The 13305-nt window shown below is 41.6% G+C and overlaps 1 protein-coding gene across 4 annotated transcripts in view; it reads right to left on the bottom strand.

Moving 5' to 3' along the window:
• Positions 1–2696: 2696 nt before the first annotated feature.
• Positions 2697–13305, bottom strand: part of INIP (INTS3 and NABP interacting protein) — a 29005-nt gene continuing 18396 nt past the window's right edge. For 3 of the 4 annotated variants that reach the window (XM_032634616.1, XM_032634617.1, XM_032634614.1), the window contains 3 exons: positions 10132–10234; positions 6594–6684; positions 2697–5475 (listed from right to left, as the gene is read on the bottom strand). In XM_032634616.1, coding sequence (XP_032490507.1) covers positions 5380–5475; positions 6594–6684; positions 10132–10169 — 225 coding nt within the window. In that variant the 5' untranslated portion in view covers positions 10170–10234 and the 3' untranslated portion in view covers positions 2697–5379. The remainder of the gene's footprint in view (positions 5476–6593; positions 6685–10131; positions 10235–13305) is intronic. The other variant, XM_032634615.1, reaches the window with a different exon arrangement.

Below are 13305 nucleotides of genomic sequence, written 5' to 3'. Positions count from 1 at the left end.
TGATTAGATGTGCTAGTGGGAGGTGCTGTAGAAGCAAATGCTGTCTAGCGGTGAAGGGACGGTTAGTCCAGCCTTGGACAAAATGTAAGATCATCAGACTATCTTTAAGTAGGTGCACATTTATAGGCAAAAAGCATGATTCTGTGGGGAAAGCTAGGAATGCAAAGAAATAACTGACAACGTGGAACCTGAGAGCATGTGGCTGCAGGAGGGGACGCAGAACTTGGGCAGAAGAGGGCCATTGACTCCGGCTTCAGAGAATGGCCTGGTGACTCGAGGACGGGGAAGGCAGTCTTTAGAGCCCAGGATGTCAAGGACCTGGGAGGCTAGGGTATTAGGTCACACGACAGTGGCTGCCGATACCTCCAGGACAGCAGCAGGGGTAACGCAGGTGAGAGGACGACTGTGAAGTAGTAGTCGAGTCCTTAAAGAAGGGGAGGGAGCACCCAGGCAGCGTACTGGGCAACGGTGATGCTGGCGTTTTTAAGGGGGGAGGGGGCACGCATTTTTAAGGAGTGAATTTTGAAAGGAAATGAATATTCTGGAGGGGCAATGGTGAGTGAGCCAGACACTAGCTGAACCTGCAGCCGGGATGTAACCCCTGATCTGCCTCCTCCTGAGAGGCACCGGAGACCTGTAGACCTCGAGGAAGCCAGGGACTAGAAAGAGTTCGAACGTATGTGTAGATATATTTTGGTGATTGAACCAAAGGAATTCCAGACATCACAGCAGGGCATCATCAGGAAAGGACGTCATGGGAGGGTTGGGGGCCGCAGGTGCAGGGCAGGAGGCTGAACCGCAAGGGAGGGAAGAGCGGGCAGCTCACTCTGGTGGCAACCAAGAGCGAAAGGCAGGCGGTGGAGGCGGCATCCGAGGCGAGATGGGAGTTTTGAGTTCTGCTCTCCCACCTCCTAGCTGTGTGGCTAAGAGATCACTTAGCAAGTTAGTACATCTTGTGTTTAGATGGCAAGTGACAGAAAACCTACTTTAATCTGGCTTAAACAATAATGAGGGTTTACTACCCCCATACATACCCTTCCATAGAGGAAGGGCGGCACTGTAGGAATTGACTCAGCTGTGCGATGATGTCCTCAAGGACCCAGTTTCTTTATATTTCTCTGTTGCACCTTTTATCGTGGTGGCTTCATCCTAAGGCTGTTCCACCTCATGGTCACATGACGGCTGCCAACAACACTCAGGAAAAATATATATATAATTCCCTTTTACACATCTAGAAAGACTCCCTTTTGGTAGCAGTGTCAGAAAGGTGAAAAAATATCTTCTCCATACGTGCAGCAAACCTCTCCTGCAGTCTCATTTGGGCTGAACTTGGGTAACGTGTCCACTCTTGAACCAGTTCCCGTGGCCTGTGATATACCACGTGCTGACTGGCTGTGGCAAAAGGGAGTTATCCTGATCGGTTTGGAGCACGTAAGGCCCACCCCTGTTGCTGAGACAGTCGGCACACTGGCTGTATTGGGGAAGGGTCATGCTCAATAAAGATCTGAGTATTGTTAGGAAGGGGAAAGGAAGAATTTGTGCTGAGTAGACTACTAAGAACGTCCACTCACTGAGCTGTCGTGAAGGTTAAATGAATATTTGCAAGGATGCCTTGCTTTTTCTCTCTTAAAAGGTTCTTGGAGGTAGAGCTCTAGAGGAAAGCTGTGAGAGCGAAAGGCAGATAAGGGGGGAGGTGAAGAAACAGAAATTTGGGTTAAGAATCCAAGAACTAAGCGGAAGAGACAGCAGAGGTAGATGGGGCTGGAGCTGAGGCGTGGATGTAAACAGAACACGCCTGTCTGAATTCTCAGTAGAAACTGAGAGTGAAAATTCTTCTGATGCCTTGCAAGTCCCCCTTTCCCAAGAGCTCATGAGGGCCTAATTGGTTCATCTCTATACCTGCCTGTGCTCAAAAATGTTCAGTCACTCCCAGCTCTATACTGGGCTACAGACACTTGCCTCACCCTGGAATTCCAGACTCTCTAGAATATGAGTCCAGCCTACATTTGGCCTCATTCTAATTACTGCCATATACAAATTGACCCACAAGGTCCATACAAGTCCAACCAAACTGGACTTTTGGTTGCTTCACAATGGCCCCTACACTGGCTCTCCTGCCTACCTTTGTGCAGGTTTTTCTTTTGCTCTGAATGTTGCTCTCCTATCTTTCCCGGCTGGAATCTCTCATCTTGAAAGCCAAGTTCAAATGATTGTTCTCCGATGGAGCCTTCGCTGGTCCTTCCACGCTCATGTACTCATTCCTTCCTCACTACTGGTGTGCTATTAGCATTAGCTACTACTGTCACCTACTCTAGACTGTCAGATTCTTGAGGACAGCGAAGTTCTCCTCCATACATGTTCATTCTTTATTTGCTCATTAAAAAAAGCTGTGGGTGTCTACTGTGTGCTAGTCACTGTGCAGACAGAGGTGAGGAAGTAGCACTCAGTAAATACTGGTTGAACTTAATGCTACTGAATTGGGCTAGTGCCAGCTGGTAGGATTCCAGCGGGGGGACCAACTGCACTAACGAACCGACGTCCTCTCTGTCGATCTTCTATTCTGAGTGTAACCATATTTGCCAAAACCCTTGCCTCAGTGGGCCTTAAGTGCATATAAGAGCTGAGTTTTTATTGCCAAAGTAAAGCAAAGAACTGAGACAAATAATGAGACAGCTTATAGATTGTTCAGGAAAAAAAAAAATCTGCCTTTGAAATTATTAAGTCATTTCAGTTTTTATTCCAGAGTCATACAAAGCACTATCATCTGTATTATTTAGCAGTGGCTTTCAAAACATTTTTGCCATTTCACAGTAAAAACAAAACAAACAAACAAAAAACCTTTATATCATGATTCAGGTCATATTTATTCATTCCTTCAACTAAGTAAGTATTAACTACCTACAATATGCCAAATACTATTCTCAGCAGAATACAGGAGTAAACAAAAGGGAAGGAGGGAACAAAAGCCCTTGCCTTCAAAGACCTTACATGCTAGTGGAGCATACGATAAACAACATAAGTAAAACACACAGAAAAGGAAGACTCATGAACAAAACCTCCTATTACTACGTGCCATGTACTCTGATATTTTCTATTTTATACGAAAAAAAAAGCGGGTCACACCCCATTCAGCTATGAAGTTGGCCTCTCAATTCGGTAACGTGCTGAGACCTACACTTTGAAAAATACTGATCTAGACACTTTATGGAGTAGGCAGAGTGTGTTCTGTGCCCGTTATACAGATGAGACAGAGTGACACGTAAATCTCAAGGTTAAGTGGGTTAGCTGCACACACGCGCGCTCCGAGGGAAGCAACGCTGGCACGTGTCCTCAGGGCTCCTGACGGAGCCCACTGCTGCCCTCGCCATTATCCTCTGCGGTCCTCACAACTGTCGTAGTCCCTCCTTCTCTTTGACTATGAAATCCTGACCTCTACCTGGAGCAGCTCTTCCCTGCCCTGCCAGGTAAAATCCCATCGATACTCCTAGGCCTGTGTAGACTGCCCGTCTCCGGCTCCTGTGCCACTCACTGGGCGCTGGCTTCCTCACTGCTGTACCACAGTAGGATCCTCTCCACCGTGACCTCTTTAAGAGCAAGTCTTACTCTCCTTTTCCCCCCAGGGCACAGCTTTACAGAGTAGGTATTAAAAAATACACATGGAACCGAACTGAATTTGTAAGTGACTCAAAGGAGAGGGGTGAAGGAAATGCTTACTCTGTTTGAAAGGCTGAGACCAGAAAAGATACCACTGGAAAGAAGATCTCTTTACCGAGGTTATAAAAGTCACACATTTGGCAGAGGCTTCAACAATAAAAAACTATACAATCCAAAAAATGTATCTCCTTAGCATCGGTAGATTTAGAACGATGCCAGCCTGGATCGCACAGAACAGAAACTTAGTCAAATCAATTCAAGGAAATGAGGACCATGATAAGAAGGGCCAAGGCTAGCTGTGTGGACCTGAGGCAGGGCAGAGGCGAAGGCCCCAGGCGATCCTCAGCAGCAGAAGAAAGGGCACCTTTGCTGCAATGGTGACCATTACTATGGGGACAGCTGCCAACTCACCCAAATGAAGAAAAGCAGTCGCAGGTCTCAACAGAAAGAATCTAAATGGCACAGCCACATCTAGAACTGTCCACTCCTTCTCATATAGTTGGGGTAAGATGGGGCTGTGTGGTTGGTACAAATATCTAAGGGAAGGAGAGAGAAGAAACTCTTCAAAAAGGGAGATGGACTTATTCTAATTATTGACCCAAACTGGAATATAAAGTTTAAATTTCAGGCTACCACCAGAGAGGATGGGGACTCAAGGCCAAGATGAGGTCAGTTATAAAAAATACTGTATCTGTGATATAGTAGAAAACTTAATTTCAGTCCTATTAAAAGTAAAAAAATGTCGGTTAGCTAAACGACCTCTAAGTTTCAGGGACCTACAACTGAATTCTCTAACCCATGGTTTTCAGACTTTATTTTGAATTACAGACACTAATTCCGTGGGACTAGGGTCAGCTGTAGGGACTGCATATTTAAATAAGCACCCTGGATTCTGTTAAAGATGTATCACGCTGAGAAACTTGCTTAACCTAATTCTTTCCTTTTTACAATAACTAAAAAGGGGCTCAACTTTAGTTAATGTTTCTAATTAGAGCAAAAATGGGCAGTAAAACTGTACAGGCACACCATTCATGCAGTAACACTAAATAAGAGCATATACAAAACTTAAAACTACATTTCTTATTAATTGTTTTTAGTAGCATTTAGTCGCATAATTTGTAGTGGCATAGGTTTATAAAAGATGTTTAAGACTGGCTGGGAACTTAGTCTTATCTTGGGTTTTCCTTTAAAATTGAGAATAGGGGAACGAGTCACAAGTTAAAGGATATTTCAGGATACGTTGATTATAAACTCAAAAGGTACACTGATATCAATTCTATAAACAGTAAATGTGAATGTAACTTATTTAAGCCTATTGGTTCACATTTTTTAAAAGCACCCTCATTTGTTTAAAGTTAAGTACTTTAAATGGTTCTTGAAAGTCTACTGTAGACATAATATACTCAGTCCAACTAGCTGGTGGTGGGGTGGGTTTATATGACCACATCCAATTCAGAGTCTGACTCAGAATTAAAAATCAAACTGCATTACACAAAAGTTACCGGCATGGGTAGCATAATCGGTTCCTCAGATAATACAGCTTCCAGAGCTATCATCATCCTGGTCACCCTTCTTTTTTGCTTTCACTTACACATATCTTTCTTTTAAAGAAACAAAATATGTAAAAGTTCACCAAAATTCGGCAAGTCACAGTTTGTATAGCACTGACTGATAGTAGCTTTGGCATTTGATATTACAAAGTTACTTTTGTTACAAATATTTTCTTCATTCTGGGTCAAGGCGAGGTAAAACAGGAAGAATAAGATTCCCAAATGCAGAGTCTTGAGTTATGAAGTATCCCGATGAATGTGCGTGGGCATGCTGGGAAAGAGTGAAAAAGAAAGAAAGAAAAAGGCAATTCAGCTGTTAAGAGTCACAATTCTTCAACCAAGGCAGTAAAATTACTTATCCTCTCTGAGTGCTTGAGACCAAATTTGTTTTAAAAATCAGTTCTTATGCTGTTAATTTTGTTTAAATACACAGGAGATGGATAATAATAAAGAATTCATATTAACAATTTGCACCAGGTACTAATTTATCATCCCCACTGTCTCCCCTGTGATTCTCTTCAGTCAGTAATTGAGTCGAAGACATGAATTACTTTGTTCCTTGGAGTGGGGAGGAAAACTAGCAACAAAGGTCCCAAAGTACTCTGCTCTTGGTCAGTAAAGCAGGAGAGTGAGAAAGAAGGGCAGTAGTTGGAAGGAGAAGGGGGAAAAACAGCTGATTACTGGTGATTAAGATACCAACATTTTGTAGAGAATGTTGGCATATAAATAACAGAAAACCACCAGTGACGTCCCTTGTCACTAAACAAAGGACTGTTCATAGGTTGTCTAAAGTGAGATGATCTTTAATATCCCTTCCAATCCTGAGATTCTAAGGTTTAAAAGCATAGGTAACGATGTCTAGTGCAAGGTTTCTAGGAATCTTAGTTAAATTATCCAAGATCAATGAAATACTAAAATTGGTTATCATAATAAGAACAATCTTTTTAACTGATAGATTATCACATTCCTATAGTCTTTAAACATTTCCTGCACAACAGACATGCTGACCATTAAAAACAGAATCCAGACTATCACAGGACATAGCGGCACACGACAAATTTGAAAAACTAGATATGTGCTATTAAAGTGGCCAGTTCAGCTTTTCAGGGTCCATCCAAGTACCCTAAACTCTTCTGTGTGCAGCAGTCCCTTGCCAGGTGTGGCACAGAATCAATCAGGACCATGTCAACACCATGAAAGATACTTTCATTACTGCCGTATCGGGTCCTTAAATCCTCCGGGCATGCCTGAATGTCAGCAAACAACTGCAATTACGTGTGGAACGTTTTTATTGATACTGCTCCACTGAAATACAAAATAAGAACAGTGCTGGTTGCCAAGCCCCGGGAATCTCCAATGAGACAAGAATGGCAGCCGCACTCCCCTCACCTGCAAAGCCGCCTTCTGCTGGGCTGCAATGTGCTGCTGCTCAGCGTGGTCCCGGAAGTCCTTGTTAAGAGCGGGTCTCGAGAGCGCAATGCTACAACGGGAATCTTAGTTACTGACTGTTTAGAGACTCCCTTACTTCTGAATCACATTTTTCTTTAGATATTCTAAATAGGGGTTACAAAAAAGAACTTCCTGAATCAGTCTTCTTTCCTTCTCCCACTGTCTACGTTAATTTATATGAAGAAAGCCTATATTATTTACTAGGGCTTCAGATTATCTCCTTTTAATTGATGATTTATGGTCCTCTGCTTTCAGACAGATTTGAGGTACTCTGGTCTATCATAAAGTTACATTTATGATGAAAACTAAAGAGTTGAATGTTTCAAGCACAAGGTAGAACATGCAAAGGTAGGACTGAAGGTCAGGGCTCGGGAGGGGAGAAATGGGTTGGCAAAAAATGAGGCTAGGGAGGAAGGCAGGTGCCGGGATATGTAGAGCCTTGTGAAATAAGAAATGAAGACCTTCTCCTAACAGTGAAGGGAGACTCCCAAAGAGCGTTATAAGCAGAAGAGTGACTTGATCAGAATTACCACACTACAGTTCAGAAAGACCGCCACTGTGACAGACAGTGCTGGTCATCTCCCCAACAACTGTTGCTCTCCCTTCTTCCTCGCTGCTAATGGAACCCACACTTAGTTCAATTATCGTTGGTCCCATTCTTCATGGTGGGCCAGGTTATCCCCCAGGGGGTGAACTTTGACTGGTATAAGACAATACCATTTCCCTTGCTGGTTTCCTGTTTAGGCAAGAGAAAGGTTCACAATTCTGGGCAGCTAGACTTCACGGGTAGTCTGCTTGAAGGCTTTGAGAACGTTTTCCTCACTCGTACAAAATGGACCCAGGAGAGGAACCTTTCTGGCTTTTGCCTCTATGGGGGCTCGGTGTACAGTGATGCCTAGGCTACTGCAGTCATATTTTGACCGGTAAGGAGGTGCTGACCCACGGAGAAGGGCAGAAAGGAGAGAAGAAAGGAAGCTCGATCAGTGCTGACACTGGTGTGCCGCTGCAATGAGCCATTCTGCACTTGATCTTAGCCAAAAGGCCGAGAAGCGATAGTGAGCCATTCTGGAATCACCTTATCTTCACGCTTCTGGTTAACCTATACCCTAACGTTTAGGCCAACTTTTTGGTTTTCTGTTACTTCCAGATTAAAACATCCTAACTGACACAACTGATAAATGTATTCGAGAGAACTTAAGACTGTGGGAAATTCAGTCTTTACACAAAGAGGCAAAAAATGAGAGTGGCCAGGAAATTCAGTCTTTACACAAAGAGGCAAAAACTGAGAGTGGCCAGGACCAGGGCAGCATCAGTTGCAATAAAGAAAAATGGACAAGTCTGAGACACATTTCAAAATATAAACATAAGAGAATGACAAACGTTTAGAGATGGAAGTAAGAGGGAATAATAAACAATTAAAGTCCACATTTCTGACTCTGATTACTAGTAGCTCTGTACCACTCCTGGAGACAAGCAAGCCAACAATGTTAAGTAGGTAGGGAGGGAGGGAAGATGAGTTCGGTGCGGGACATACTCAGTTTGAAATGCCTGGAAGACATCAAAGTGCAGATGTCCAGGAAGCAGTCTGGTGCTTCAGACAGAGGACGAGGCTGGAGATGCAAATGTATAAAAGTTATCAGCACATAAACTACAGGCTGTGAAAGTGAATGCAACTGTCCAGTGAAAAGACGTAGGCTGGGAGACTGGACCTAGAACAGAACTCTGAGGAATATCAACATTCAAGAGACAGGAAGTGGGACTTCCTTGGTGGCGCAGTGGTTAAGAAGCTGCCTGCCAATGCAGGGGACACAGGTTCAAGCCCTGGTCCAGGAAGACCCCACATACTGCACAGAAACTAAGCCCGTGTGCCACAACTACTGAGCCTGCACTCTAGAGCCCGCGAGCCACAACTCCTGAGCCTCTGTGCCACAACTACTGAAGCCCTGTGCGCCTAGAGCCCATGCTCCGCAACGAGAAGCTACCGCAATGAGAAGCCCACGCATCGCAACAAAGACCCAACACAGCCAAAAATTAATTAATTTTTTAAAAAAGAGAGAGAGGCAGTGGAGAAATGTCTGCAAAAGAAACCAAGATAGTATAACAGTGGATGAATGGAAGCCAAGGAAAGAGAGTATTTTAAGGAAGGCGCTGTATACAATGGAATACCACTCAGCCATTAAAAAAAAGAAAGAAATCTTGCCATTGATGACAACAAATACCATATGATCTCACTTATATATGGAATCTAAAAAACAAAACACACAAAACAAAATGAAAACAGATTCATATACACCTGAAACTAACACATCGTAAATCAACTATACTCCAATAAAATATTTTAAAATATATATTAACCAATAAAGAAAAGAAAACAGACGCATAGACTCATAGATAGAACAAACAGGTGGTTACCAGAGGGGAGCAGGTTGGGGGTGGGCAAAATAGGTGAAGGGGATTAAGAGGCACAAACCTTCAGTGAGAAAATAAAGAAGTCACAGGAATGTAATATACAGCACAAGGAATATGATTCATGATACCGTATTAATTTTGTGTGGAGACAATAGTTCCTAGGCACTGTGGCGATCATTTCACAATGTATGCTCATGTCAAATCACTGTGTAGTACACCTGAAGCTAACACAACTCCATTTCAATTAAAAAAAAAAAAAAGGGCGCAATCAGTGGTGTCAAATAATGCTAGGAAGTCTAACAAGAAAAGGACTTTGGTCCACCAGATTTAGCCACAAGGAGGCTGCAAGCGACCTAGGCTCAAACCTGTTCTTTGGGTTGGAGGTGGGGAGGCGCGGAAGTCAGATTGTAGTGGGTTGGGGAGTAAATAAGTGAGAAAGCAGAGATGAGTATGTACAGACAACTCCTTTAAGAGGTCTGGCTGACTCTGCACACCTAAAAATATAAATTAGCTCTAGCTTTCACGAGAGTCCTTTCCTGTATACTGAATTCACCAGGGACAGTCCCCTAAAGAAACAGAAGAATATTTTATACTATATTATATATTATACTTTTACTAGAAATCAATCTAACAAGCAAATAAAGTAACAGAAACAGATAAAAAAAAAAGAGAGGGGAAAGTTAGGGTGGTGGCTGAATGGGATAACGGATGTCAGGGAAGAGATTTAAGATGGCAGAAACAGAATACAATAAAGATCATTAAGCTACCGCAACTTTACCTATTTTGCATAATGCTTAAAAAGTGGGACATTAACAATAATTTCAGTAACAAAACAACTATACAAAACTCTTTTCTTTTTTTGAAAGTAGGCTGTAGGGAAATTTTAAGTCTGATGAGAATTAAAATATTTAAAATCTAAGCAATTAAATAACTTTTCAAGTCTAACTAGGAAATAAAACATGTTAAATTCCAATGTTAAAGAAACAAACCATTGCCAACCAATTTCAGTTATACTGTCCAAGATATTTTTTATATCACTGAATATAAAAACCACATTATTCTTCAATACCTAGCTCCAGGATGATTTGTTGAAGATTGGTTCTGCATTAGTAATTTTCTTTTTTCTTTGTCCAGTTCTGCCAAGATTGCAACTCTATTTTTGTTTTGAAAACCTAAAAAAAGAGAGAGTGTTGGGGACGAGAAAGAGAAATAAAATGTTTTAGAGCTTTTTTATAAACCCAGGCTACCTAGAAACCCAGAAAGCAAAATTCTGTTCTCTAACATGATAACGAACCCACTAGTAGGCAGTTTCCCTAGATGGTTACTATCTCCCTACTGCCTATTTTCCAGCAACTTTAATAGGATAATACGCAGATAAATGCAAAGGATAATACTGACTGAGGACTTTTTTTAAGACTTAGTTCTAAAGAATTTTAATCATCGAAGTATGGGTAACCGCATTTGTTTTATAACAAAATCTCTGCAGCCCCAAATGCTACAGGGACCAAGCTCTATCCTGCTGAATCTCTGGGAGTGAAGATTTTCTTAGTTCTCAGTTTTAGGCCTCTCTGTGAATGCCTCTTTCATGAGGGGAAAGCATTAGATACACTCAGGTCACAACAGTATTTTTCTCAACTGCTTTCATTCAGAGATGTAATGAAATGCTTTCATTCAGAGACACACAGTCTTTCAAGGAACAAGTCAGAGAATTGCAACTGACTAGAAAGCAATTCTGAGAGAGAAATGGAGCATAACTGACAGGGTACAAACAGATAGGTCCCTTATCAATTTTGAGCTTCAATTTTAACGTAAGATCTAGAGCAGAGGTTCCAAGTCCTGGCCCAGGAGCAGCATCCAACTATGTTTTTAAAATCTGAATTAAATGCCAACATGTAAACACTGTATACAAAATTCTCAGATTACTTGCTCCTCTTGAAACATCTCAAGGTCTGGCACAGGGGTCTGGATGCCTCCATGGCAACAACTATGTAGAACAAAGAAACAGTTGTCCCCTTTAGCTGGGCACTCTCCAGCTTGTTACAGTCCTTATCAGATTTGTTTATACCTGTAGGCATTTAAGTTTCTGATCCCTAATTTAGAAGAAAACAAATGGAAAGGTTAAAGGATTAGGGAAAAAACTACAGAGACAAAAAAAGCCCAGGGGACTAGAATCACTGGGTTAGCATCACTGCGCTAGAAGAAAGAATGAAGAATGGGGAAGGAGGGAGCTTTCAAGCAGAGCAGAAGTAAGCACTCCTAAGGGTACTCACATGAGGGATTATAAGCACTTTATATTGATCATAAAGGGGAATTGGGTGGTAGGATGCGTATTTCCTCCTCTCCTGGGGAGAGGAGTTAGGTCAGGGACAGCGCAGGACGTACAAGAACAGGAGCATTCACTGAGATTCACACTGAGATCGGGCTGAACCAGAAGCAGCTGAGGCTTGCGGCACTTTCCCCTAAACTTGCTCTTAAATCTAGCAACAGTAAACTGACTCAGGCCAGGCCAGAAATGGGCAAAACCTGTCTCTGCCACAGCCATTTTAGGAATTTATCATCTCCATTTTCCTTCTCTGCCCCCTCACGCTTATGCTATCAACCTGTCATCAAATTCTAGTAATAGCAGACTCCTTTCTGGAACAGATAATTCACACTAACACATTCTGGTACTCCTGAGGAGATGATTTTGCAAGCCTTCCAGGTGATTCTTCATCTATTCTAATCCTAATTCTAATCTTCCTTCCTGCCGACCTCTTAGTTAATCTTCCAGGGAAGAAACTCTATAAGGCCTTTACATGCCACATGTCATTACAGGCTCCACCCAACCTCATAGACAGGACTGCCTCAGGAGAAGTCTTCTACCTAAGGAAGGATTTAATACAGAACTCCCAAGAATGTATGATACTTATGCCTGTGAGCACTAATGCTGTGGTAAAGGGTGCCATGTGTAAAAATAATTGAAACTTTGTCGAAATACTGTTAAAGAAACACCATTACCAAAGTAATATAGAATGTCAAGTCCAAACAACCTAATAAGTATGATGTCCTAACATCTTGTAGTTTTTTAAAAAAATAATACCCATAAATTGAAAGAAAAATATTTATTTCATTTTAAAATAACCACTAATGCAGTGTGTGTACCTGGGCACTGTATAACTTTGCAAACCTGGGAATCAGTTAGACACTACCATCCTCATTCCCTGTTCCACACAGTACTTGTTTTTTATCAAAGCAATTGCCAAAAACCCACTTCACAAAAATATGACATCGTCGCAAGTAATGCAGCACACTGGTAAGTTACACTTATTAAATTGCCTGTATTTCACCATTTTCTACCTACAGAAACAATAATTTCATATGATTCACTAACTTTAAAAATAGATCACATGTCTTTCTTGGCTTGATCAGTAATAGCCTCCTTTAAAAAAATTTCATGCATGTTTGACAATTGGAGCACAGGTAGCTATAGTGAACTCCCTGTTACCATGGAAATTAAGTGTGAAAATTAGTAACTATAGGCTCTAAATTAATATTAATACACTAGTTTCTTTGTCCATGACCTTTGCCCACTAAGGAGAGCTGTGTTATTCTCAATCTATTTTACTACTCATGGTGAGCCTGTTACCCAAATAAACAAATCAGTCAGTATTATATGGATCGGATGGGAAGTATAGAATATGGGTATTATTGATTTTATATAATAGAAACTTCCCAAAAAGTAATGTCATACAAATTAAGGTAAGATTATTATGGAAGGATAAGTATACTGTAATGTGTTATTTAGAGGAATGCAGAAGTGAGTTCTTTGTAAAGTGAAGAATGCTTTCCAGCTTGAGGTTGGCCAGGCAACAACTGGAACATTAAAAAGAGAATAATAATTATAACTAAATGGAACAAACTGAATCCACGATAAACCATGAATTCATAAAAAGATACAAAAAAGAAAGTTAGGGAATTCCCTGGGAGCCCAGTGGTTAGGACTCTGCGCTTTCACTGCCAAGGGGCCGGATTCAATCCCTGGTCGGGGAACTAAGATCTCACGACCCGTGTGGTGCGGCCAAAAAAAAGTTAAAGTATATAAAAAGATTGTAAAGAAAGGTAAAATAATAGTCATTATGGTGAGTGTTAACATTTAGATGTTTTGTTTCTCCTATTAAGTTTATGTCTGTTTATAAAGCATAGCTGTTTACTTTTTTGTTTAGTTACAGGAGGATGGGGTAGATATAGGGAACTGTGGATAAGC

This window comes from Phocoena sinus, chromosome 6, assembly GCF_008692025.1.
Source record: "Phocoena sinus isolate mPhoSin1 chromosome 6, mPhoSin1.pri, whole genome shotgun sequence".
NCBI lineage: Eukaryota > Metazoa > Chordata > Mammalia > Artiodactyla > Phocoenidae > Phocoena > Phocoena sinus.
The sequence above is the reverse complement of the archived record's forward strand: the minus strand, read 5'-3'. Positions and strand labels throughout refer to the sequence as shown.